The sequence below is a fragment of the Panulirus ornatus genome, chromosome 1 (assembly GCF_036320965.1).
Source record: "Panulirus ornatus isolate Po-2019 chromosome 1, ASM3632096v1, whole genome shotgun sequence".
Lineage (NCBI taxonomy): Eukaryota > Metazoa > Arthropoda > Malacostraca > Decapoda > Palinuridae > Panulirus > Panulirus ornatus.
In genome coordinates, this window is record NC_092224.1 from 71,116,150 (window position 1) to 71,142,604 (window position 26,455).

General features: G+C 41.7%; 3 protein-coding genes across 3 annotated transcripts in view; all 3 read right to left on the reverse strand.

The window, feature by feature from the left end:
• The window catches only part of Plekhm1 (Pleckstrin homology and RUN domain containing M1), a 126,293-nt gene extending 124,664 nt beyond the window's left edge, over positions 1-1,629 (reverse strand). Inside the window, exon 1 of the mRNA XM_071663407.1 lies at positions 1,288-1,629. Within this exon, the coding sequence (XP_071519508.1) occupies positions 1,288-1,629 (342 nt within the window). The remainder of the gene's footprint in view (positions 1-1,287) is intronic.
• A 112-nt stretch (positions 1,630-1,741) lies between these two features.
• Positions 1,742-2,485, reverse strand: Tcs1 (Threonyl-carbamoyl synthesis 1). The gene has a single exon (XM_071663382.1). The coding sequence runs from the start codon at positions 2,483-2,485 to the stop codon at positions 1,742-1,744; it is 744 nt and encodes a 247-aa protein (XP_071519483.1).
• Positions 2,486-2,581: 96 nt separating this feature from the next.
• Polr3K (RNA polymerase III subunit K) overlaps positions 2,582-26,455 on the reverse strand; it is a 29,874-nt gene continuing 6,000 nt past the window's right edge. Inside the window, exons 2-3 of the mRNA XM_071663394.1 lie at positions 15,316-15,384; positions 2,582-2,851 (exon numbers count right to left, since the gene is read on the reverse strand). Of these exons, the coding sequence (XP_071519495.1) occupies positions 2,582-2,851; positions 15,316-15,372 (327 nt within the window). The 5' untranslated portion in view covers positions 15,373-15,384. The remainder of the gene's footprint in view (positions 2,852-15,315; positions 15,385-26,455) is intronic.

A 26,455-nucleotide genomic window follows, 5' to 3' on the forward strand; every position in this document is an offset into this window, starting at 1 on the left:
AGGGTGTTTTGAAATGGTTTGGGCACATGGAGAGAATGAGTGAGGAAAGATTAACCAAGAGGATATATGTGTCGGAGGTGGAGGGAACGAGGAGAAGTGGGAGACCAAATTGGAGGTGGAAAGATGGAGTGAAAAAGATTTTGAGTGATCGGGGCCTGAACATGCAGGAGGGTGAAAGGTGGGCAAGGAATAGAGTGAACTGGATCGATGTGGTATACCGGGGTTGACATGCTGTCAGTGAATTGAATCAGGGCATGTGAAGCGTCTGGGGTAAACTATGGAAAGCTGTGTAGGTATGTATATTTGCGTGTGTGGACGTGTATGTATATACATGTGTATGGGGGTGGGTTGGGCCATTTCTTTCGTTTGTTTCCTTGCGCTACCTCACAAACGCGGGAGACAGCGAAAAAAAAAAAAAAAGATGGGACTAGTGAAAACATCATTAGACAACTGTTCTCAGAGAGAAGCAAGATATTAGGAGAGGTACTAGACAGATGGTGTTCAACAGAAGAGAGGTTACTAGAGAGACAATGACTGTTGATGTAGTAAACAAAAAAAAGGAAAGTTCTAACAGAGAGAAAAGTTGTGGGAGGGGCAGATACTAATACTGTCAGATGAGACAGGCAAAATTTCCACATTGAATGGTAAAATAAACACATTTCTTTGTAATAATATTAGAGAAAGCTAAATAATTTTTTCATGATAACAAACTCACCATTAACTAAACTAGAGGTGTAACAGATTCAAAAGGAAACTGAATATACATTTTTCATCTAAATAAGAGAAAACATGATCCCTCAGAAATGGAAAATATTGCATATATTCTATTGTTCCAAACAATTCAAAAGAATAGATTTCAAACAATGTAGGCAAATTTTATGTTAGAAAAGACTATCTATACATACCTGTATTACATTTCTTTTCAAATCTTATATGCATGCCTCAAAAGCATCAACATTTACAATAACTGCTTCAAGTCCAGCAAAATGCACGACAGGTAGAGCATCATATACTAAGGTATGTATTAAAAGCACATTCACTGACAGAGATGGCAAGGGGAATTCTATCTTTAAAAGACTGTATTCAAAATGAAATCTGTATCTGGCAATATCAGCTACTTTCTCTTGTAAACAAAATCTAGAGGCTCTACTGATAATATTACCTTTCACCTTTGGCAAATTATAACTCTTTACTAACTTTCATACTGCATTAAAAGAGGTTACTATCAGCATCCTCATTCAATAATCCACAACACCCTGATTGATTTATTGGACTTTTGGTACCCACCTGTTCAATTAGATCTCTGTGGCTGATGATCAGGATAACTGGCCAAAAATTTGGGACTGGCATCCGATCAGGATCAGAGCCAAAAAGAGATGTCATTCGTTCACCAAAAGAGTCACGTAATCCATGGATGAGTATAGCTTCTAACACATTACAAAGAGCATTTGTATTGTCCGAATGGCCAATAACTGGTCCATGAGGTCCTATGCTGGAATTCTGTCCACTGTAACAAGTACCTGAACCTCCAGGCTGAAGTACACTTTGCACTGCCTCCTTTAATCTGGTAATGAGGGAGGCACTGATGGCTGCCTCCCTTCGTTCTCGTTTCAAACCCTGACTGAACATTATGCCTTCTGAATCTCTTATAACAACTCAAGTAGTAAATATTTTACGAAAACAGCATCACACATTATCCTAAGAAACTGAACCATTACTGATAAGTCAGTTCTTGTGAATGTCAATCAATCACAGAAAGGTTAAAGCGCTGGAGAATTGCTGTGGTCTGTTCATAAGCAATTCCCCTTCTGATAAGTCTATATGACCCAGGCTGTGAAAGGTCAATGATGGTTGATCCTTCTCTGCACTCCAAGTCTTCTCCACCAAGACGACCAGCATCAAACACAGTATGAAGTTTGCTCCACAGTTCATTAAATTCTTCAACACACAGAGGACTTGCCTTGGTACTAATGTTTGCACTAGTTAAGGCTAGAGGAGAATCACAGCATCTGGCTACAGTTCTAATAAATTCTTCATTGGGAATCCGGATGCCAACCAGATCAGATTCAGGATTCAGTGCAGGATTAAGCTGTGATGTGCGATGGAATATTAATGTCACAGGACCAGGCAGCAGTGATGCAAGTAATGAATGTGGTACAGTTACTTTACCCCAGAGATAAACATCTTCCACTTCAGAAACACATATAGCTAAAGGTTTGGTTGAATTACGGTGCTTGATTTCATAAATCCTTTTTACAGCTGTATCGTTCTGAGCTAATGCAGCAATCCCATAAAGTGTATCAGTTGGCACAGAAATTACATGGCCAGAGTGCAATGCAGCTGCAGCTTTTTCAGCATGATGCATTAAAGAAGGTCCTTCGCACAAACGAATTACATTGTTCATTGGAAGACTATTTGTTGCAGCCTTTGCTGCCACACTAGTCATCACTCTGGCAAACCTCAAAAGTGAGGTAAAGTTCGTCATAAAAAAACACTAAAACAGGTTAATAATAATGTCAATAAGCAATTCTTCTTATCTTCCCCGATGAAAATATTCACCAACAGAATGTTTTCTGGAAATCTATTCCTTCCAACGATGACCACAGGATGGGGAGCAGCATTTGTAGAACACTGTCATAGGTTCATCAGCTGATCTAGTTTGAACCTGCATAAAGTAGGCTCTTGGGTTAGCACACTTAGGACATGGTTCATCAGTAGAATCAACATTTTTCCAAGCAGCAGAACCTCCAAGAACATCATCAAGAGCCTTCAACTTTGGGTAAATCTTGTACGACACACATCTCTTGACAGGGAAAACATATGGACAGGTTACACAGGAGAAGCGCATACCCTGCAAGAGAAAATTATCTGCAGTCATCCATTCTGAACATAATGTAAATGCTTTATTGCAGATAAAGATATATTTTAACATGCACTATAAAACATGAGTTACCAGAAATGAAATATAACATTAATGATCCTGGTCAAGGTGCTATATGACAAGTTGAAAGATCTTATCCACTGTATCATTAATATATGATTTGAGAGGATCTTTGATCTATAGAGCTAGGATAATTCAACAGTCTTCATCTTTGGGTCACAGAGAAATGGGGGAGATGAAATGAGTCAAAAAGGTAACAATTTCATTTTATCAGATTATGACAGGATGCATTTCCACTGGTCAGTTATGATATTCAACATAAGTGTGGCTCAAGGCAAAATGTCAGAGGACTGGAGGAGTGTCAGCACAGCGCCATTTTGAAATGGCAAAGGGAACAAAGGTGAATATTCAAATTACAGAGGTATAAGTTTTTTGAGTGTACCTGGTAAACTGCATAGGAGAATGGTGATTGAGAGGGTGGTAGCATGCACAGATCATCAAACTGAGGAGGAACAGGTGTGAGTTCAGGAGTGGCAGATGTGTAGCTCAGGTGTTTGCTTTAAATTATGCATGTAAAAAATTCTTAGAGAAACAGGATTCATATGTGGCATTTATGGATATCATGAAATTATATGTCAACAAATGCTTTGGAGAATGTTGAGAATATATGGCAAAAGAGAAAAGCTACTAAAAGCAATTAAGTTTACCCATGAGAGTAAGGTGTGGGTATAAGTAGGAAGAAAGAAGAGGTGAGTGGCTCCAACTGAAGGTGGTTTGCAGCTGGGGTGCATGTCAAAATGGCTGTTTACTGCATTTATGGATGGGGTGATGAGGGTTTTAGTAAGAGGGGCTGGTCTCTAGTCTGTCAAGGGTGGCAGGACCTATGAGATAAATCAGCTGCTGTTTGCTGATGACAGATTCAAGTCAGAAACTGCAGAAGGTGGTGATTGAGTTTGGAAGAGTGTGGGAGTGGAGAAACCTGAGAGTATATGTTAATAATAGCAAGTTATTAGGTTTAGCGTTGGAGAGAAAATGGCATATGGAGAAGTAGTTTGATTAGAGAGAACTTGGGGAAGTGGATTATTTTGGATAGCTGGTAGATGCTCCAAGTGGTTGGAACCATAGGAGCTGAGGTGAGATATATGGTGGGTGAGGGGGGCAAAGGTTCTGGTCATACTGTTAGAGCTAAAATGGGTGTCTCGTGTTATAGATGTCCTAACAGTGTTATATGGATACGAGGCATGGTCCTTAAATAATTGTAGAGAAGGAGGTGAATGTGCTGAAAATGAAATGTTTGATGACAATATGTGACATAAGAAGTATTGAATAAAAAAATGAAACAGTAAGAGGCAGGTATGAGAGCTGGAAAAGGTATGCTGAAATGGTCTGGACTAACAAGAAGGATGACTTAAAAAGTAAACATCTCAAAGGAGTGGTCACAGCCTGTGAGAACAGAGATGAGTATGGCTAATGTTATAGTTGTCTTGACAGAGTTGAATGGATGCAAAGCATGGGGCCCCAAGTAACAAAGTACAGAAGGTAAATTTGCTGGAAATGAAATGTTTGATATATGGTGTGGGGAAGACTTACTGAATATAAAATTATAAAAAGAACTGAAGAGCATGTACAAGAGAGCTGGCATGCATATGATGAACTGATTTTAATATATGGAAAGGATGAGTGAAGTGAAGGCGAGTTGGAAGGGGTACATGTCAAAAGAGGTGGGAACAAGGAAAAGGGGGAAACTAAGGAGGTAGAAGATTGGAGTAAAAGATGCTATAAGTGGGGGCCCGAACAAACAGGAGGGTGTGACCCATACACAGGATAGGGCACATTGGAGTGAGCTGTCAGTGGGTTGAATCAGGGTATAGGAAGCAGTCATATGAAACTATGGAAAGGTCTGCTGGGCCTGGTTGTGGATAGGGGGCTCTGGTTTTCATACTTCTTCCAGGTGCAGGGAAATGATATTCTCTTTTGAAGATAGTTCTTTGACAAGACGGTACTTCCATTTATTCAGCATCTCCAAAGATGGTTTTTCATTCACAGTATAACCCCAAGCAGGTTAAATAATATATTTTTATTATTTATTTTGCTTTGTCGCTGTCTCCCGCATTAGCGAGGTAGCGCAAAGAAACAGACGAAAGAATGGCCCAACCCGCCCACATACACATGTATATACATACACGTCCACACACGCAAATATACATACCTATACATCTCAATGTACACATATATAAACACACACAGACATATACATACATACACGTGTACATAATTCATACTGTCTGCCTTTATTTGTTTCCCATCGCCACCTTGCCACACATGGAATAACAACCCCCTCCCCCCTCATGTGTGCAAGGTAGCGCTAGGAAAGACACTAAAGGCCCCATTCGTTCACACTCAGTCTCTAGCTGTCATGTAATAATGCACAAAAACCACAGCTCCCTTTCCACATCCAGGCCCCACACACTTTCCATGGTTTACCCCAGGCGCTTCACATGCCCTGGTTCAATCCATTGACAGCACGTCGACCCAGGTATACCACATCGTTCCAATTCACTCTATTCCTTGCACGCCTTTCACCCTCCTGCATGTTCAGGTCCCGATCACACAAAATCTTTTTCACTCCATCCTTCCACCTAAAATTTGGTCTCCCACTTCTCCTCGTTCCCTCCACCTCTGACACACATATCCTCTTGGTCAATCTTTCCTCACTCATTCTCTCCATGTGACCAAACCATTTCAAAACACCCTCTTCTGCTCTCTCAACCACACTCTTTTTATTTCCACACATCTCTCTCACCCTTACATTACTTACTCGATCAAACCACCTCACACCACATATTGTCCTCAAACATCTCATTTCCAGCACATCCACCCTCCTGCGCACAACTCTATCCATAGCCCACACCTCGCAACCATGCAACATTGTTGGAACCACTATTCCTTCAAACATACCCATTTTTGCTTTCCGAGATAATGTTCTCGACTTCCACACATTCTTCAAGGCTCCCAGAATTTTCGCCCCCTCCCCCACTCTATGATTCACTTCCGCTTCCATGGTTCCATCCGCTGCCAGATCCACTCCCAGATATCTAAAACACTTTACTTCCTCCAGTTTTTCTCTATTCAAACTTACCTCCCAATTGACTTGACCCTCAACCCTACTGTACCTAATGACCTTGCTCTTGTTCACATTTACTCTTAACTTTCTTCTTCCACACACTTTACCAAACTCAGTCACCAGCTTCTGCAGTTTCTCACATGAATCAGCCACCAGTGCTGTATAATCAGCGAACAACAACTGACTCACTTCCCAAGCTCTCTCATCCACAACAGACTGCATACTTGCCCCTCTTTCCAAAACTCTTGCATTCACCTCCCTAACAACCCCATCCATAAACAAATTAAACAACCATGGAGACATCACATACCCCTGCCGCAAACCTACATTTACTGAGAACCAATCACTTTCCTCTCTTCCTACACGTACACATGCCTTACATCCTCGATAAAAACTTTTCACTGCTTCTAACAACTTGCCTCCCACACCATATATTTTAAATACCTTCTACAGAGCATCTCTATCAACTCTTATCATATGCCTTCTCCAGATCCATAAATGCTACATACAAATCCATTTGTTTTTCTAAGTATTTCTCACATACATTCTTCAAAGCAAACACCTGATCCACACATCCTCTACCACTTCTGAAACCACACTGCTCTTCCCCAATCTGATGCTCTGTACACGCCTTCACCCTCTCAATCAATACCCTCCCATATAATTTGCCAGGAATACTCAACAAACTTATACCTCTGTAATTTGAGCACTCACTCTTATCCCCTTTGCCTTTGTACAATGGCACTATGCAAGCATTCCGCCAATCCTCAGGCACCTCACCATGAATCATACATACATCAAATAGCCTTACCAACCAGTCAACAATACAGTCACCCCCTTTTTTAATAAATTCCAAACCTGCTGCCTTGCCAGCTTTCATCTTCCGTAAAGCTTTTACTACCTCTTCTCTATTTACCAAATCATTTTCCCTATCCCTCTCACTTTGCACACCACCTCGACCAAAACACCCTATATCTGCCACTCTATCATCAAACACATTCAACAAACCTTCAAAATACTCACTCCATCTACTTCTCACATCACCACTACTTGTTATCACCTCCCCATTAGCCCCCTTCACTGAAGTTCCCATTTGCTCCCTTGTCTTATGCACTTTATTTACCTCCTTCCAAAACATTTTTTTATTCTCCCTGAAATTTAATGATACTCTCTCACCCCAACTCTCATTTGCCCTCTTTTTCACCTCTTGCACCTTTCTCTTGACCTCCTGCCTCTTTCTTTTATACCTCTCCTACTCATTTGCATTTTTTCCCTGCAAAAATCGTCCAAATGCCTCTCTCTTTTCTTTCACTAATAATCATGAAAATAAGAGAACAAAGGGAATATCAGTGAAGGAGGCAAGTGATAACAGGTATTGATGAAGTGAGGAGATGGGGTAAGTGTTTTGAAGGATTGTCGAATGTTTGATGATAGAGTGGCAGATGTAGGGTGTTTTGATCTGGGTGGTGTGCAAAGTGAGAGTGTTTGGTGAGGAGAGAAGAGGTGGTGAAAGACTTGTGGAAGATGAAATCCAGCAAGGCGGCGGGGTTGAATGGTACTGCAGCAGAATATATTACGAAAGGCAGTGACTGTTGTTGATAGGTTGGTAAGGATATTCAATGTAAGTATGGATCATGGTGAAATGCTTGAGGACTGGCAGAATGCATGTATAGTGCCATTGTACAAAGGCAAAAGGGATAAAGGCGAGTGTTCAAACTACAGAGGAATATGTTTGTTGAGAATTCCTGGAAAATTGTATAGGATGGTATTGAATGAGAGGGTGAGGGCATGTACAGACCATTAGACTAGGTAAGAGCACTGTGATTTTAGAAATGGTACAATATATGAGCAGGAGGTGTTTGCTTTGAAGAATATGCGCAAGAAATACTTAGAGAAACAGATGGATTTGTATATGGCACTTATGTATCTAGAGAAAGGATATGAGAGGATGAATAGAGATGCTTTGTGGAAGGACTTAAGAGTATACGGTGTGGGAGGCAAGTTGCTAGAAGCAGTGAGAAGCGTTCATCAAGGGTGAAAGGCATGTGTACAAGGAGGAGGAGAGGAGAGTGACTGGCTCCCAGTGAAGGTCGGTCTGCGGCAGAAGTGTGTGATGTCCCCATGGTTCTTCAAATTGTTTATGGATGGGGTGGTTAGGGGCAGTCTGTTGGGTACGAGAGGGCCTGTGAAGTAAGTCAGTTGTTCTATGCCAATGATACAGCACTGGTGGCTGATTCAAGTGAGAAACTGCTGAAGTTGGTGACTGAGTTTGGAAAAGTGTATGAAAGGAGAAAGTTGAGAGTAAATGTGAATGAGCAAGGTTATTAGGTTCAGCAGGGGTGAGGGACAAGTTCATTAGGATCTATCTTTGAATGGAGAAAAATTGGAAGAAGCGAAGTGTTTTAGATATCTGGGAGTGGATTTGGCAGCAAATGGAGCCATGTAAGCGGAAGTGAGGCACAAGGCGGGGGAGGGGGCGAAGGTACTGAGAGCAATGAATTATGTCTAGGAGGAGATAATGTTATCACGGAGCAAAAATGGGTACGTTTGAAGGAATAGTACTTCCAACAATATCATATGGATGCGAGGCGTGGTTTATAGATAAGGTTGTGCAGAGGAGGGTGGATGTGTTGGAAATGAAATGGATGAGGAGTGAGTTTGGTAAAGTGTGTGAAAGAAGAAAGCTGAGAGTAAATGTGAATATGAGCAAGGTTTATTAGGTAAAGTAGGAGGGACAAGTCAATTGGGAGGTAAGTTTGAATGGAGAAAAAATGGAGGAAGTGTAGTGTTTTAGATATATGGGAGTGGATTTGGCAGCGGATGGAATCATGGAAGCGGAAGTGAAGCATAGGGTGGGGGAGGGGGCGAAAATTCTGGGAGTGTTGGAGAATGTGTGGAAGTCGAGAACATTATCTCAGAAAGCAAAAATGGGTATGTTTGAAGGAATAGTGGTTCCAACAACGTTATATGGTTGCAAGGCATGGGCTATGGATAGAGTTGTGCAGAGGAGGGTGGATGTGATGGAAATGAGATGTTTGAGGACAATATGTGGTGTGAGGTGGTTTGATCGAGTAAGTAATGATAGGGTAAGAGAGATGTTCGGTAGTAAAAAGTGTGTGGATAAGAGAGCAGAAGAGGGTGTTTTGAAATGGTTTGGTCACATGGAGAGAATGAGTGAGGAAAGATTGACCAAGAGGATATATGTATCAGAGATGGAGGGAATGAGGAGAAGTGGGAGACCAAATTGGAGGTGGAAAGATGGAGTGAAAAAGATTTTGAGTGATTGGGGCCTAACATGCAGGAGGGTGAAAGGCGTGCAAGGAATAGAGTGAATTGGAACGATGTGGTATACTGGGGTCGACGTGCTGTCAATGGATTGAACCAGGGTATGTGAAGGTGAAAAAGAGGGCAAATGAGAGTTGGGGTGAGAGAGTATCATTAAATTTTAGGGAGAATAAAAAGATGTTCTGGAAGGAGGTAAATAAAGTGCGTAAGACAAGGGAGCTAATGGGAACTTCAGTGAAGGGCGCAAATGGGGAGGTGATAACAAGTAGTGGTGATGTGAGAAGGAGATGGAGTGAGTATTTTGAAGGTTCTTGAATGTGTTTGATGATAGAGTGGCAGATATAGGGTGTTTTGGTCGAGGTGGTGTGCAAAGTGAGAGGGCTAGGGAAAATTATTTGGTAAACAGAGAAGAGGTAGTAAAAGCTTTGCGGAAGATGAAAGCTGGCAAGGCAGCAGGTTTGGATGGTATTGCAGTGGAATTTATTAAAAAAGGGGGTGTCTGTATTATTGACTGGTTGGTAAGGTTATTTAATGTATGTATGACTCATGGTGAGGTGCCTGAGGATTGGCGGAATGCATGCATAGTGCCGTTGTACAAAGGCAAAGGGGATAAGAGTGAGTGCTCAAATTACAGAGGTATAAGTTTGTTGAGTATTCCTGGTAAATTATATGGGAGGGTATTGATTGAGAGAGTGAAGACATGTACAGAGCATCAGATTGGGGAAGAGCAGTGTGGTTTCAGAAGTGGTAGAGGATGTGTGGATCAAGTGTTTGCTTTGAAGAATGTATGTGAGAAATACTTAGAAAAGCAAATGGATTTGTATGTAGCATTTATGGATCTGGAGAAGGCATATGATAGAGTTGATAGAGATGCTCTGTGGAAGGTATATATAATTTTTTTTTTTTTTTTTTGCTTTGTCGCTGTATCCCGCGTTTGCGAGGTAGCGCAAGGAAACAGACGAAAGAAATGGCCCAACCCACCCCCATACACATGTATATACATACGTCCACACACGCAAATGTACATACCTACACAGCTTTCCATGGTTTACCCCAGACGCTTCACATGCCCTGATCCAATCCACTGACAGCACGTCAACCCCGGTATACCACATTGATCCATTTCACTCTATTCCTTGCCCTCCTTTCACCCTCCTGCATGTTCAGGCACCGATCACACAAAATCTGTTTCACTCCATCTTTCCACCTCCAATTTGGTCCCCCACTTCTCCTCGTTCCCTCCACCTCCGACACATATATCCTCTTGGTCAATCTTTCCTCACTCATTCTCTCCATGTGCCCAAACCATTTCAAAACACCCTCTTCTGCTCTCTCAACCACGCTCTTTTTATTTCCACACATCTCTCTTACCCTTACGTTACTTACTCGATCAAACCACCTCACACCACACATTGTCCTCAAACATCTCATTTCCAGCACATCCATCCTCCTGCGCACAACTCTATCCATAGCCCACGCCTCGCAACCATACAACATTGTTGGAACCACTATTCCTTTAAACATACCCATTTTTGCTTTCCGAGATAATGTTCTCGACTTCCACACATTCTTCAAGGCTCCCAGGATTTTCGCCCCCTTCCCCACCCTATGATCCACTTCCGCTTCCATGGTTCCATCCACTGCCAGATCCACTCCCAGATATCTAAAACACTTTACTTCCTCCAGTTTTTCTCCATTCAAACTTACCTCCCAATTGACTTGACCCTCAACCCTACTGTACCTAATAACCTTCCTCTTATTCACATTTACTCTTAACTTTCTTCTTTCACACACTTTACCAAACTCCGTCACCAGCTTCTGCAGTTTCTCACATGAATCAGCCACCAGCGCTGTATCATCAGCGAACAACAACTGACTCACTTCCCAAGCTCTCTCATCCCCAACAGACTGTATACTTGCCCCTCTTTCCAAAACTCTTGCATTCACCTCCCTAACAACCCCATCCATAAACAAATTAAACAACCATGGAGACATCACACACCCCTGCCGCAAACCTACATTCACTGAGAACCAATCACTTTCCTCTCTTCCTACACGTACACATGCCTTACATCCTCAATAAAAACTTTATATATATATATATATATATATATATATATATATATATATATATATATATATATATCCCTGGGGATAGGGGAGAAAGAATACTTCCCACGTATTCCCTGCGTGTCGTAGAAGGCGACTAAAAGGGGAGGGAGCGGGGGGCTGGAAATCCTCCCCTCTCTTTTTTTTTTTTTAATTTTCCAAAAAAAGGAACAGAGAAGGGGGCCAGGTGAGGATGTTCCCTCAGAGGCCCAGTCCTCTGTTCTTAACGCTACCTTGCTGATGCGGGAAATGGCGAATAGTTTGAAAAAAAAAAAAAAAAATATATATATATATATATATATATATATATATATATATATATATATATATATATATATATATATATATATATATATATCATTTAATGTATGTATGTATGACTCATGGTGAGGTGCCTGAGGATTGGTGGAATGCGTGCATAGTGCCATTGTACAAAGGCAAAGGGGATCAATCACTTTCCTCTCTTCCTACACGTACACATGCCTTACATCCTCGATAAAAACTTTATATATATATATATATATATATATATATATATATATATATATATATATATATATATATATATATATATATCATTTAATGTATGTATGACTCATGGTGAGGTGCCTGAGGATTGGCGGAATGCGTGCATAGTGCCATTGTACAAAAGCAAAGGGGATAAGAGTGAGTGCTCAAATTACAGAGGTATAAGTTTGTTGAGTATTCCTGGTAAATTATATGGGAGGGTATTGATTGAGAGGGTGAAAGCATGTACAGAGCATCAGATTGGGGAAGAGCAGTGTGGTTTCAGAAGTGGTAGAGGATGTGTGGATCAGGTGTTTGCTTTGAAGAATGTATGTGAGAAATACTTAGAAAAACAAATGGATTTGTATGTAGCATTTATGGATCTGGAGAAGGCATATGATAGAGTTGATAGAGATGCTCTGTGGAAGGTATTAAGAATATATGGTGTGGGAGGCAAGTTGTTAGAAGCAGTGAAAAGTTTTTATCGAGGATGTAAGGCATGTGTACGTGTAGGAAGAGAGGAGAGTGATTGGTTCTCAGTGAATGTAGGTTTGCGGCAGGGGTGTGTGATGTCTCCATGGTTGTTTAATTTGTTTATGGATGGGGTTGTTAGGGAGGTGAATGCAAGAGTTTTGGAAAGAGGGGCAAGTATGCAGTCTGTTGGGGATGAGAGAGCTTGGGAAGTGAGTCAGTTGTTGTTCGCTGATGATACAGCGCTGGTGGCTGATTCATGTGAGAAACTGCAGAAGCTGGTGACTGAGTTTGGTAAAGTGTGTGAAAGAAGAAAGTTAAGAGTAAATGTGAATAAGAGCAAGGTTATTAGGTACAGTAGGGTTTAGGGTCAAGTCAATTGGGAGGTAAGTTTCAATGGAGAAAAACTGGAGGAAGTAAAGTGTTTTAGATATCTGGGAGTGGATCTGGCAGCGGATGGAACCATGGAAGCGGAAGTGGATCATAGGGTGGGGGAGGGGGCGAAAATTCTGGGAGCCTTGAAGAATGTGTGGAAGTCGAGAACATTATCTCGGAAAGCAAAAATGGGTATGTTTGAAGGAATAGTGGTTCCAACACTGTTGTATGGTTGCGAGGCGTGGGCTATGGATAGAGTTGTGCACAGGAGGATGGATGTGCTGGAAATGAGATGTTTGAGGACAATGTGTGGTGTGAGGCGGTTTGATCGAGTAAGTAACGTAAGGGTAAGAGAGATGTGTGGAAATAAAAAGAGAGGGGTTGAGAAAGCAGAAGAGGGTGTTTTGAAATGGTTTGGGCACATGGAGAGAATAAGTGAGGAAAGATTGACCAAGAGGATATATGTGTCGGAGGTGGAGGGAACGAGGAGAAGTGGGAGACCAAATTGGAGGTGGAAAGATGGAGTGAAAAAAATTTTGTGTGATCGGGGCCTGAACATGCAGGAGGGTGAAAGGAGGGCAAGGAATAGAGTGAATTGGATCGATGTGGTATACCGGGGTTGACGTGCTGTCAGTGGATTGAATCAAGGCATGTGAAGCGTCTGGGGTAAACCATGGAAAGCTGTGTAGGTATGTATATTTGCGTGTGTGGACGTATGTATATACATGTGCATGGGGGTGGGTTGGGCCATTTCTTACGTCTGTTTCCTTGCGCTACCTCACAAACGCAGGAGACAGCGACAAAGCAAAAAAAAAAAGAAAAAAAAAAATATATATATATATATATATATATATTTTTTTTTTTTTTTTTTATACTTTGTCGCTGTCTCCCGCGTTTGCGAGGTAGCGCAAGGAAACAGACGAAAGAAATGGCCCAACCCCCCCCATACACATGTATATACATACGTCCACACACACAAATATACATACCTACACAGCTTTCCATGGTTTACCCCAGACGCTTCACATGCCTTGATTCAATCCACTGACAGCACGTCAGCCCCGGTATACCACATCACTCCAATTCACTCTATTCCTTGCCCTCCTTTCACCCTCCTGCATGTTCAGGCCCCGATCACACAAAATCTTTTTCACTCCATCTTTCCACCTCCAATTTGGTCTCCCTCTTCTCCTTGTTCCCTCCACCTCCGACACATATATCCTCTTGGTCAATCTTTCCTCACTCATCCTCTCCATGTGCCCAAACCACTTCAAAACACCCTCTTCTGCTCTCTCAACCACGCTCTTTTTATTTCCACACATCTCTCTTACCCTTACGTTACTCACTCGATCAAACCACCTCACACCACACATTGTCCTCAAACATCTCATTTCCAGCACATCCATCCTCCTGCGCACAACTCTATCCATAGCCCACGCCTCGCAACCATACAACATTGTTGGAACCACTATTCCTTCAAACATACCCATTTTTGCTTTCCGAGATAATGTTCTCGACTTCCACACATTCTTCAAGGCTCCCAGGATTTTCGCCCCCTCCCCCACCCTATGATTCACATATATACATATATACATATATTTTTTTTTTTTTTTTAAAATATATATATATATATATTTTTTTTTCTATCCCTGGGGATAGGGGATTAAGAATACTTCCCACGTATTCCCTGCGTGTCGTAGAAGGCGACTAAAAGGGGAGGGAGCGGGGGGCTGGAAATCCTCCCCTCTCGTTTTTTTTTCAATTTTCCAAAAGAAGGAACAGAGGGGGCCAGGTGAGGATATTCCGAAAAAGGCCCAGTCCTCTGTTCTTAACGCTACCTCGCTAATGCGGGAAATGGCGAAAGTTTGAAAAAAAAAAAATATATATATATATATATATATATATATATATATATATATATATATATATATATATATATATATATATATTATCCCTGGGGATAGGGGAGAAAGAATACTTCCCACGTATTCCCTGCGTGTCGTAGAAGGTGACTAAAAGGGGAGGGAGTGGGGGGCTGGAAATCCTCCTCTCTCGTTTTTTTTTAATCATCCAAAAGAAGGAGCAGAGAAGGAGGCAGGTGAAGATATTCTCTCAGAGGCCCAGTCCTCTGTTCTTAATGCTACCTTGCTAACGTGGGAAATGGCGAATAGTTTGAAAGAAAAGAAAAGAATATATATATATATATATATATATATATATATATATATATATATATATATATTTATTTATTTTTTATTTATTATACTTTGTCGCTGTCTCCCGCGTTAGCGAGGTAGCACAAGGAAACAGACAAAAGATGGCCCAACCCACCCACATACACATGTATATACATACATGTCCACACACGCACATATACATGCCTATACATTTCAATGTATACATATATATACATACACAGACATATACATATATACACACGTACATAATTCATACTTGCTGCCTTTATTCATTCCCGTCGCCACCCCGCCACACATAGAGAGGATTCAAAGACAAAGAATGAAAAAATCAAGATATGCAACACTTTTAAAAGCTATATTCTTACCAGTGACCCCTCCTCCACAATCAGAAGATTTGCACAAGTTGGGCAGAAGTACAGCATGCTATGTTACATCTGCAAATAATTCAAATAATTCTGTAATACAACAATACTCATTTCATACATCATATATAGATAAAACAAAGTTAAAACGAATTTTGAATAATTATCCATCACAATGGCAATATCTGTACTCAGACAGAAAGAACTACATATCAAAAAAAAAAAAAATACAATAAATTACATAAACATTTTGATTAGTTTAACTGCAGTTACAGTGTCAAGTCTTGGCAATACGTTAGATCTGGACAATATTAGGCATTAAAGGTACAGTCAAATGCAGGGCAATAAACAAGAAATCTACTCTGCTAAGGAAACTTTATGCACCGCACATTGAATGTGGCACTGCAAGAAACATAAGTGGACACAATAATATGGGAATTTTTAATGGAACAGTTTGGAATCAGATGCTATTGATGGAAATGTAAAAGGTGTAGACAGTTAGAGAATGGATGTAAGGGGATGTGGTCTTTCTTTATCTATTCCTAAGACTAACAGGGGAAACGGCAATCAAGTATGAACACACACACACACACAAACACACACACATATATATATATATATATATATATATATATATATATATATATATATATTTTGCTTTGTCGCTGTCTCCCGCGTTTGCGAGGTAACGCACGGAAACAGACGAAAGAAATGGCCCAACCCACCCCCATACAGATGTATATACATACACATACACACACACAAAAATACATACCTATACATCTCAATGTACACATATATATACACACACAAACACATACATATATACGAATGCACACAATTCACACTGTCTGCTTTATTCATTTCCATCGCCACCTCGCCACACATGGAATACCATCCCCCTCCCCCCTCAAGTGTGCGAGGTAGCGCAAGGAAAAGACAACAAAGGCCCCATTCGTTCATATTCAGTCTCTAGCTGTAATGCAATAATGACCGAAACCACAGCTCCCTTTCCACATCCAGGCCCCACACTACTTTCCATGGTTTACCCCAGACGCTTCACATGCCCTGATTCAATCCACTGACAGCACGTCAACCCCGGTATACCACATTGATCCACTTCACTCTATTCCTTGCCCGCCTTTCACCCTCCTGCATGTTCAGGCCCCGATCACACAAAATCTTTTTCACTCCATCTTTCCACCTCCAATTTGGTCTCCCACTTCTCCTCGTTCCCTCCACCTCCGACACATATATCCTCTTGGTCAATCTTTCCTCACTCATTCTCTCCATGTGCCCAAACCATTTCAAAACACCCTCTTCTGCTCTCTCAACCACGCTCTTTTTATTTCCACACATCTCTCTTACCCTTACATTACTTACTCGATCAAACCACCTCACACCACACATTGTCCTCAAACATCTTATTTCCAGCACATCCACCCTCCTGCGCACAACTCTATCCATAGCCCACGTCTCGCAACCATACAACATTGTTGGAACCACTATTCCTTCAAACATACCCATTTTTGCTTTCAGAGATAATTTTCTCGACTTCCATACATTCTTCAAGGCTCGCAGAATTTTCGTCCCCTCCCCCACCCTATGATTCACTTCCGCTTCCATGGTACCATCCGCTGCCAGATCCACTCCCAGATATCTAAAACACTTTACTTCCTCCAGTTTTTCTCCATTGAAACTTACCTCCCAATTGACTTGACCCTCAACCCTAATGTACCTAATAACCTTGCTCTTATTCACATTTACTCTTAACTTTCTTCTTTCACACACTTTACCAAACTCAGTCACCAGTTTCTGCAGTTTCTCACATGAATCAGCCACCAGCGCTGTATCATCAGCGAACAACAACTGACTCACTTCCCAAGCTCTCTCATTCACAACAGACTTCATACTTGCCCCTCTTTCCAAAACTCTTGCATTCACCTCCCTAACAACCCCATCCATAAACAAATTAAACAACCGTGGAGACATCACACATCCCTGCCGCAAACCTACATTCACTGAGAACCAATCACTTTCCTCTCTTCCTACACGTACACATGCCTTACATCCTCGATAAAAACTTTTCACTGCTTCTAACAACTTGCCTCCCACACCATATATTCTTAATACCTTCCACAGAGCATCTCTATCAACTCTATCATATGCCTTTTCCAGATCCATAAATGCTACATACAAATCCATTTGCTTTTCTAAGTATTTCTCACATACATTCTTCAAAGCAAACACCTGATCCACACATCCTCTACCACTTCTGAAACCACACTGCTCTTCCCCAATCTGATGCTCTGTACATGCCTTCACCCTCTCAATCAATACCCTCCCATATAATTTACCAGGAATACTCAACAAACTTATACCTCTGTAATTTGAGCACTCACTCTTATCCCCTTTGCCTTTGTACAATGGCACTATGCACGCATTCCGCCAATCCTCAGTCACCTCACCATGAGTCATACATACATTAAATAACCTTACCAACGAGTCAATAATACAGTCACCCCCTTTTTTAATAAATTCCACTGCAATACCATCCAAACCTGCTGCCTTGCTGGCTTTCATCTTCCGCAAAGCTTTTACTACCTCTTCTCTGTTTACCAAATCATTTTCCCTAACCCTCTCACTTTGCACACCACCTCGACCAAAACACCCTATATCTGCCACTCTATCATCAAACACATTCAACAAACCTTCAAAATACTCACTCCATCTCCTTCTCACATCACCACTACTTGTTATCACCTCCCGATTTGCGCCCTTTAATGAAGTTTCCATTTGCTCCCTTGTCTTATGCACTTTATTTAACTCCTTCCAGATCATTTTTTTATTCTCCCTAAAATTTAATGATACTCTCTCACCCCAACTCTCATTTGCCCTCTTTTTCACCTCTTGCACCTTTCTCTTGACCTCCTGTCTCTTTCTTTTATACATCTCCCACTCAATTGCATTTTTTCCCTGCAAAAATCGTCCAAATGCCTCCACCCTCTCTCTTCTCTTTCACTAATAATCTTACTTCTTCAAACCACCACTCACTACCCTTTCTACTCAACCCACCTCCCAGGCTTCTCATGCCACAAGCATCTATTGCGCACTCCATCACTGATTCCCTAAATACATCCCATTCCTCCTCCACTCCCCTTACTTCCATTGTTCTCACCTTTTTCCATTCTGTACTCAGTCTCTCCTGGTACTTCCTCACACAAGTCTCCTTCCCAAGCTCACTTACTCTCACCACCCTCTTCACCCCAACATTCACTCTTCTTTTCTGAAAACCCATACAAATCTTCACCTTAGCCTCCACAAGAAAATATATATTTTTATTTTTTTGCTTTGTCGCTGTCTCCCGCGTTTGCGAGGGAGCGCAAGGAAACAGATGAAAGATATGGCCCAACCCACCCCCATACACATGTATATACATACGTCCACACACGCAAATATACATACCTACACAGCTTTCCATGGTTTACCCCAGACGCTTCACATGCCCTGATTCAATCCACTGACAGCACGTCAACCCCGGTATACCACATCGATCCAATTCACTCTATTCCTTGCCCTTCTTTCACCCTCCTGCATGTTCAGGCCCCGATCACTCAAAATCTTTTTCACTCCATCTTTCCACTTAAAATTTGGTCTCCCACTTCTCCTCGTTCCCTCCACCTCCGACACATATATCCTCTTGGTCAATCTTTCCTCACTCATTCTCTCCGTGTGCCCAAACCATTTCAAAACACCCTCTTCTGCTCTCTCAACCACAATCTTTTTATTTCCACACATCTCTCCTACCCTTACATTACTTACTCGATCAAACCACCTCACACCACACATTGTCCTCAAACATCTCATTTCCAGCACAGCCATCCTCCTGCGCACAACTCTATCCATAGCCCACGCCTCGCAACCATACAACATTGTTGGAACCACTATTCCTTCAAACATACCCATTTTTGCTTTCCGAGATAATGTTCCCGACTTCCACACATTCTTCAAGGCGCCCAGAATTTTCGCCCCCTCCCCCACCCTATGATCCACTTCCGCTTCCATGGTTCCATCCGCTGCCAGATCCACTCCCAGATATCTAAAACACTTTACTTCCTCCAGTTTTTCTCCATTGAAACTTACCTCCCAATTGACTTGACCCTCAACCCTACTGTACCTAATAACCTTGCTCTTATTCACATTTACTCTTAACTTTCTTCTTTCACACACTTTACCAAACTCAGTCACCAGCTTCTGCAGTTTCTCACATGAATCAGCCACCAGCGCTGTATCATCAGCGAACAACAACTGACTCACTTCCCAAGCTCTCTCATCCCCAACAGACTTCATACTTGCCCCTCTTTCCAAAACCCTTGCATTCACCTCCATAACAACCCCATCCATAAACAAATTAAAAAAACCATGGAGACATCACACACCCCTGCCGCAAACCTACATTCACTGAGAACCAATCACTTTCCTCTCTTCCTACACGTACACAGGCCTTACATCCTCGATAAAAACTTTTCACTGTTTCTAACAACTTGTCTCCCACACCATATATTCTTAATACCTTCCACAGAGCATCTCTATCAACTCTATCATATGCCTTCTCCAGATCCATAAATGCTACATACAAATCCATTTGCTTTTCTAAGTATTTCTCACATACATTCTTCAAAGCAAACACCTGATCCACACATCCTCTACCACTTCTGAAACCACACTGCTCTTCCCCAATCTGATGCTCTGTACATGCCTTCACCCTCTCAATCAATACCCTCCCATATAATTTACCAGGAATACTCAACAAACTTATACCTCTGTAATTTGAGCACTCACTCTTATCCCCTTTGCCTTTGTACAACGGCACCATGCACGCATTCCGCCAATCCTCAGGCACCTCACCATGAGTCATACTTTCATTAAATAACCTTACCAACCAGTCAATAATATAGTCACCCCCTTTTTTTTTTAATAAATTCCACTGCAATACCATCCAAACCTGCTGCCTTGCCAGCTTTCATCTTCCGCAAAGCTTTTACTACCTCTTCTCTGTTTACCAAATCATTTTCCCTAACCCTCTCACTTTGCACACCACCTTGACCAAAACACCCTATATCTGCCACTCTATCATCAAACACATTCAACAAACCTTCAAAATACTCACTCCATCTCCTTCTCACATCCCCACTACTTGTTATCACCTCCCCATTTGCGCCCTTCACTGAAGTTCCCATTTGCTCCCTTGTCTTACGCACTTTATTTACCTCCTTCCAGAACATCTTTTTATTCTCCCTAAAATTTAATGATACTCTCTCACCCCAACTCTCATTTGCCCTCTTTTTCACCTCCTGCACCTTTCTCTTGACCTCCTCCCTCTTTCTTTTATACATCTCCCACTCAATTGCATTTTTTCCCTGCAAAAATCCTCCAAATGCCTCTCTCTTCTCTTTCACTAATACTCTTACTTCTTCATCCCACCACTCACTACCCTTTCTAATCAACCCACCTCCCACTCTTCTCATGCCACAAGCATCTTTTGCACAATCCATCACTGATTCCCTAAATACATCCCATTCCTCCCCCACTCCCCTTACTTCCATTGTTCTCACCTTTTTCCATTCTGTACTCAGTCTCTCCTGGTACTTCCTCACACAAGTCTCCTTCCCAAGCTCACTTACTCTCACCACCCTCTTCACCCCAACATTCTCTCTTCTTTTCTGAAAACCCATACAAATCTTCACCTTAGCCTCCACAAGATAATGATCAGACATCCCTTCAGTTGCACCTCTCAGCACATTAACATCCAAAAGTCTCTCTTTCGCGCGCCTGTCAATTAACACGTAATCCAATAACGCTCTCTGGCCATCTCTCCTACTTACATATGTATACTTATGTATATCTCGCTTTTTAAACCAGGTATTCCCAATCACCAGTCCTTTTTCAGCACATAAATCTACAAGCTCTTCACCATATCCATTTAAAACACTGAACACCCCATGTATACCAATTATTCCCTCAACTGCCACATTACTCACCTTTGCATTCAAATCACCCATCACTATAACCCGGTCTCGTGCATCAAAACCACTAACACACTTATTCAGCTGCTCCCAAAACACTTGTCTCTCATGATCTTTCTTCTCATGCCCAGGTGCATATGCACCAATAATCACCCATCTCTCTCCATCAACTTTCAGTTTTACCCATATTAATCGAGAATTTACTTTCTTACATTCTATCACATACTCCCACAACTCCTGTTTCAGGAGTACTGCTACTCCTTCCCTTGCTCTTGTCCTCTCACTAAACCCTGACTTTACTCCCAAGACATTCCCAAACCACTCTTCCCCTTTACCCTTGAGCTTCGTTTCACTCAGAGCCAAAACATGCAGGTTCCTTTCCTCAAACATACTACCTATCTCTCCTTTTTTCACATCTTGGTTACATCCACACACATTTAGACACCCCAGTCTGAGCCTTCGAGGAGGATGAGCACTCCCCGCGTGACTCCTTCTTCTGTTTAACATTTTAGAAAGTTAAAAAAATACAAGGAGGGGAGGATTTCTGGCCCCCCACTCCCGTCCCCTCTAGTCACCTTCTACGACACGCGAGGAATGCGTTGGAAGTATTCTTTCACCGCTATCCCCAGGGATAATATACATATATAGCAAAAAAAAAAAAAAAAAAAAAAAATATATATATATATATATATATATATATATATATATATATATATATATATATATATATATATATATTTTTTATTATACTTTGTCGCTGTCTCCCGCGTTTGCGAGGTTGCGCAAGGAAACAGACGAAAGAAATGGCCCAACCCCCCCATACACATGTATATGCATACGTCCACACACGCAAATATACATACCTACACAGCTTTCCATGGTTTACCCCAGACGCTTCACATGCCTTGATTCAATCCACTGACAGCACGTCAACCCCGGTATACCACATCGCTCCAATTCACTCTATTCCTTGCCCTCCTTTCACCCTCCTGCATGTTCAGTCCCCGATCACACAAAATCTTTTTCACTCCATCTTTCCACCTCCAATTTGGTCTCCCTCTTCTCCTCGTTCCCTCCACCTCCAACACATATATCCTCTTGGTCAATCTTTCCTCACTCATTCTCTCCATGTGACCAAACCATTTCAAAACACCCTCTTCTGCTCTCTCAACCACGCTCTTTTAATTTCCACACATCTCTCTTACCCTTAAGTTACTTACTCGATCAAACCACCTCACACCACACATTGTCCTCAAACATCGCATTTCCAGCACACCCATCCTCCTGCGCACAACTCTATCCATAGTCCACACCTCGCAACCATACAACATTGTTGGAACCACTATTCCTTCAAACATACCCATTTTTGCTTTCCGAGATAATGTTCTCGACTTCCACACATTCTTCAAGGCTCCCAGAATTTTCGCCCCCTCCCCCACCCTATGATCCACTTCCGCTTCCATGGTTCCATCCGCTGCCAGATCCACTCCCAGATATCTAAAACACTTCACTTCCTCCAGTTTTTCTCCATTCAAACTCACCTCCCAATTGACTTGACCCTCAACCCTCCTGTACCTAATAACCTTGCTCTTATTCACATTTACTCTTAACTTTCTTCTTTCACACACTTTACCAAACTCAGTCACAAGCTTCTGCAGTTTCTCACATGAATCAGCCACCAGCGCTGTATCATCAGCGAACAACAACTGACTCACTTCCCAAGCTCTCTCATCCACAACAGACTTCATCCTTGCCCCTCTTTCCAAAACTCTTGCATTCACCTCCCTAACAACTCCATCCATAAACAAATTAAACAACCATGGAGACATCACACACCCCTGCCGCAAACCTACATTCACTGAGAACCAATCACTTTCCTCTCTTCCTACACGTACACATGCCTTACATCCTCGATAAAAACTTTTCACTGCTTCTAACAACTTGCCTCCCACACCATATATTCTTAATACCTTCCACAGAGCATCTCTATCAACTCTATCATATGCCTTCTCCAGATCCATAAATGCTACATACAAATCCATTTGCTTTTCTAAGTATTTCTCACATACATTCTTCAAAGCAAACACCTGATCCACACATCCTCTACCACTTCTGAAACCACACTGCTCTTCCCCAATCTGATGCTCTGTACATGCCTTCACCCTCTCAATCAATACCCTCCCATATAATTTACCAGGAATACTCAACAAACTTATACCTCTGTAATTTGAGCACTCACTCTTATCCCCTTTGCCTTTGTACAATGGCACTATGCACGCATTCCGCCAATCCTCAGGCACCTCACCATGAGTCATACATACATTAAATAACCTTACCAACCAGTCAACAATACAGTCACCCCCTTTTTTAATAAATTCCACTGCAATACCATCCAAACCTGCTGCCTTGCCAGCTTTCATCTTCCGCAAAGCTTTTACTACCTCTTCTCTGTTTACCAAATCATTTTCCCTAACCCTCGCACTTTGCACACCACCTCGACCAAAACACCCTATATCTGCCACTCTATCATCAAACACATTCAACAAACCTTCAAAATACTCACTCCATCTCCTTCTCACATCACCACTACTTGTTATCATCTCCCCATTTGCGCCCTTCACTGAAGTTCCCATTTGCTCCCTTGTCTTACGCACTTTATTTACCTCCTTCCAGAACATCTTTTTATTCTCCCTAAAATTTAATGATACTCTCTCACCCCAACTCTTATTTGCCCTTTTTTTCACCTCTTGCACCTTTCTCTTGACCTCCTGTCTCTTTCTTTTATACGTCTCCCACTCAATTTCATTTTTTTCCCTGCAAAAATCCTCCAAATGCCTCTCTCTTCTCTTTCACTAATAATCTTACTTCTTCATCCCACCACTCACTACCCTTTCTAATCAACCCACCTCCCACTCTTCTCATGCCACAAGCAGCTTTTGCGCAATCCATCACTGATTCCCTAAATACATCCCATTCCTCCCCCACTCCCCTTACTTCCATTGTTCTCACCTTTTTCCATTCTGTACTCAGTCTCTCCTGGTACTTCCTCACACAAGTCTCCTTCCCAAGCTCACTTCCTCTCACCACCCTCTTCACCCCAACATTCACTCTTCTTTTCTGGAAACCCATACAAATCTTCACCTTAGCCTCCACAAGATAATGATCAGACATCCCTCCAGTTGCACCTCTCAGCACATTAACATCCAAAAGTCTCTCTTTCGCGCGCCTGTCAATTAACACGTAATCCAATAACGCTCTCTGGCCATCTCATCTGTGTTAGTGGTTTTGATGCACGAGACCGGGTTATAGTGGTGGGTGATTTGAATGCAAAGGTGAGTAATGTGGCAGTTGAGGGAATAATTGGTATACATGGGGTGTTCAGTGTTGTAAATGGAAATGGTGGAGAGCTTGTAGATTTATGTGCTGAAAAAGGACTGATGATTGGGAATACCTGGTTTAAAAAGCGAGATATATATATATATTTATATATATATATATATATATATATATATATATATATATATATATATATATATATATATATATTTATTATTTATCTATTATACTTTGTCGCTGTCTCCCGTGTTTGCGAGGTAGCGCAAGGAAACAGACGAAAGAAATGGCCCAACCCCCCCCATACACATGTATATACATACGTCCACACACGCAAATATACATACCTACACAGCTTTCCATGGTTACATATATATATATATATATATATATATATATATATATATATATATATGAGAGCAAGGCTATTAGGTACAGTAGGGTTGAGGGTCAAGTCAATTGGGAGGTAAGTTTGAATGGAGAAAAACTGGAGGAAGTAAAGTGTTTTAGATATCTGGGAGTGGATCTGGCAGTGGATGGAACCATGGAAGCGGAAGTGGATCATAGGGTGGGGGAGGGGGCAAAAATCCTGGGAGCCTTGAAGAATGTGTGGAAGTCGAGAACATTATCTCTGAAAGCAAAAATGGGTATGTTTGAAGGAATAGTGGTTCCAACAATGTTGTATGGTTGCGAGGCGTGGGCTATGGATAGAGTTGTGCGCAGGAGGATGGATGTTCTGGAAATGAGATGTTTGAGGACAATGTGTGGTGTGAGGTGGTTTGATCGAGTAAGTAACATAAGGGTAAGAGAGATGTGTGGAAATAAAAAGAGTGTGGTTGAGAAAGCAGAAGAGGGTGTTTTGAAATGGTTTGGGCACATGGAGAGAATGAGTGAGGAAAGATTGACCAAGAGGATATATGTGTCGGAGGTGGAGGGAACAAGGAGAAGTGGGAGACCAAATTTTAGGTGGAAAGATGGAGTGAAAAAGATTTTGTGTGATCGGGGACTGAACATGCAGGAGGGTGAAAGGAGGGCAAGGAATAGAGTGAATTGGATCGATGTAGTATATCGGGGTTGACGTGCTGTCAGTGGAATGAATCAGGGCATGTGAAGTGTCTGGGGTAAACCATGGAAAGCTGTGTAGGTATGTATATTTGCGTGTGTGGACGTATGTATATACATGTGTATGGGGGTGCGTTGGGCCATTTCTTTCGTCTGTTTCCTTGCGCTACGTCACAAACTCGGGAGACAGCGGCAAAAAAAAAAAAAATATATATATATATTTTTTTTTTTTTTTTTTTTATACTTTGTCGCTGTCTCCCGCGTTTGCGAGGTAGCACAAGGAAACAGACGAGAGAATGGCCCAACCCACCCACATACATATGTATATACATACACATATACACACGCAAATATACATACCTATACATCTCAATGTACACATATATATACACACACAGACATATACATATATACACATGTACATAATTCATACTTTCTGCCTTTATTTATTCCCATCGCCACCTCTCCACACATGGAATAACAACCCCCTCCCCCCGCATGTGTGCAAGGTAGCGCTACGAAAAGACAACAAAGGCCCCATTCGTTCACACTCAGTCTCTAGCTGTCATGTAATAATGCACCGAAACCACAGCTCCCTTTCCACATCCAGGCCCCACACAACTTTCCATGGTTTACCCCAGATGCTTCACATGCCCTGGTTCAATCCATTGACAGCACGTCGACCCCAGTATACCACATCGTTCCAATTCACTCTATTCCTT

Coding starts and splice junctions, on each gene's coding strand:
- Tcs1 (XM_071663382.1), bottom strand. CDS start 2,485: ATGACGAACTTTACCTCACTTTTGAGGTTTGCCAGAGTGATGACTAGT.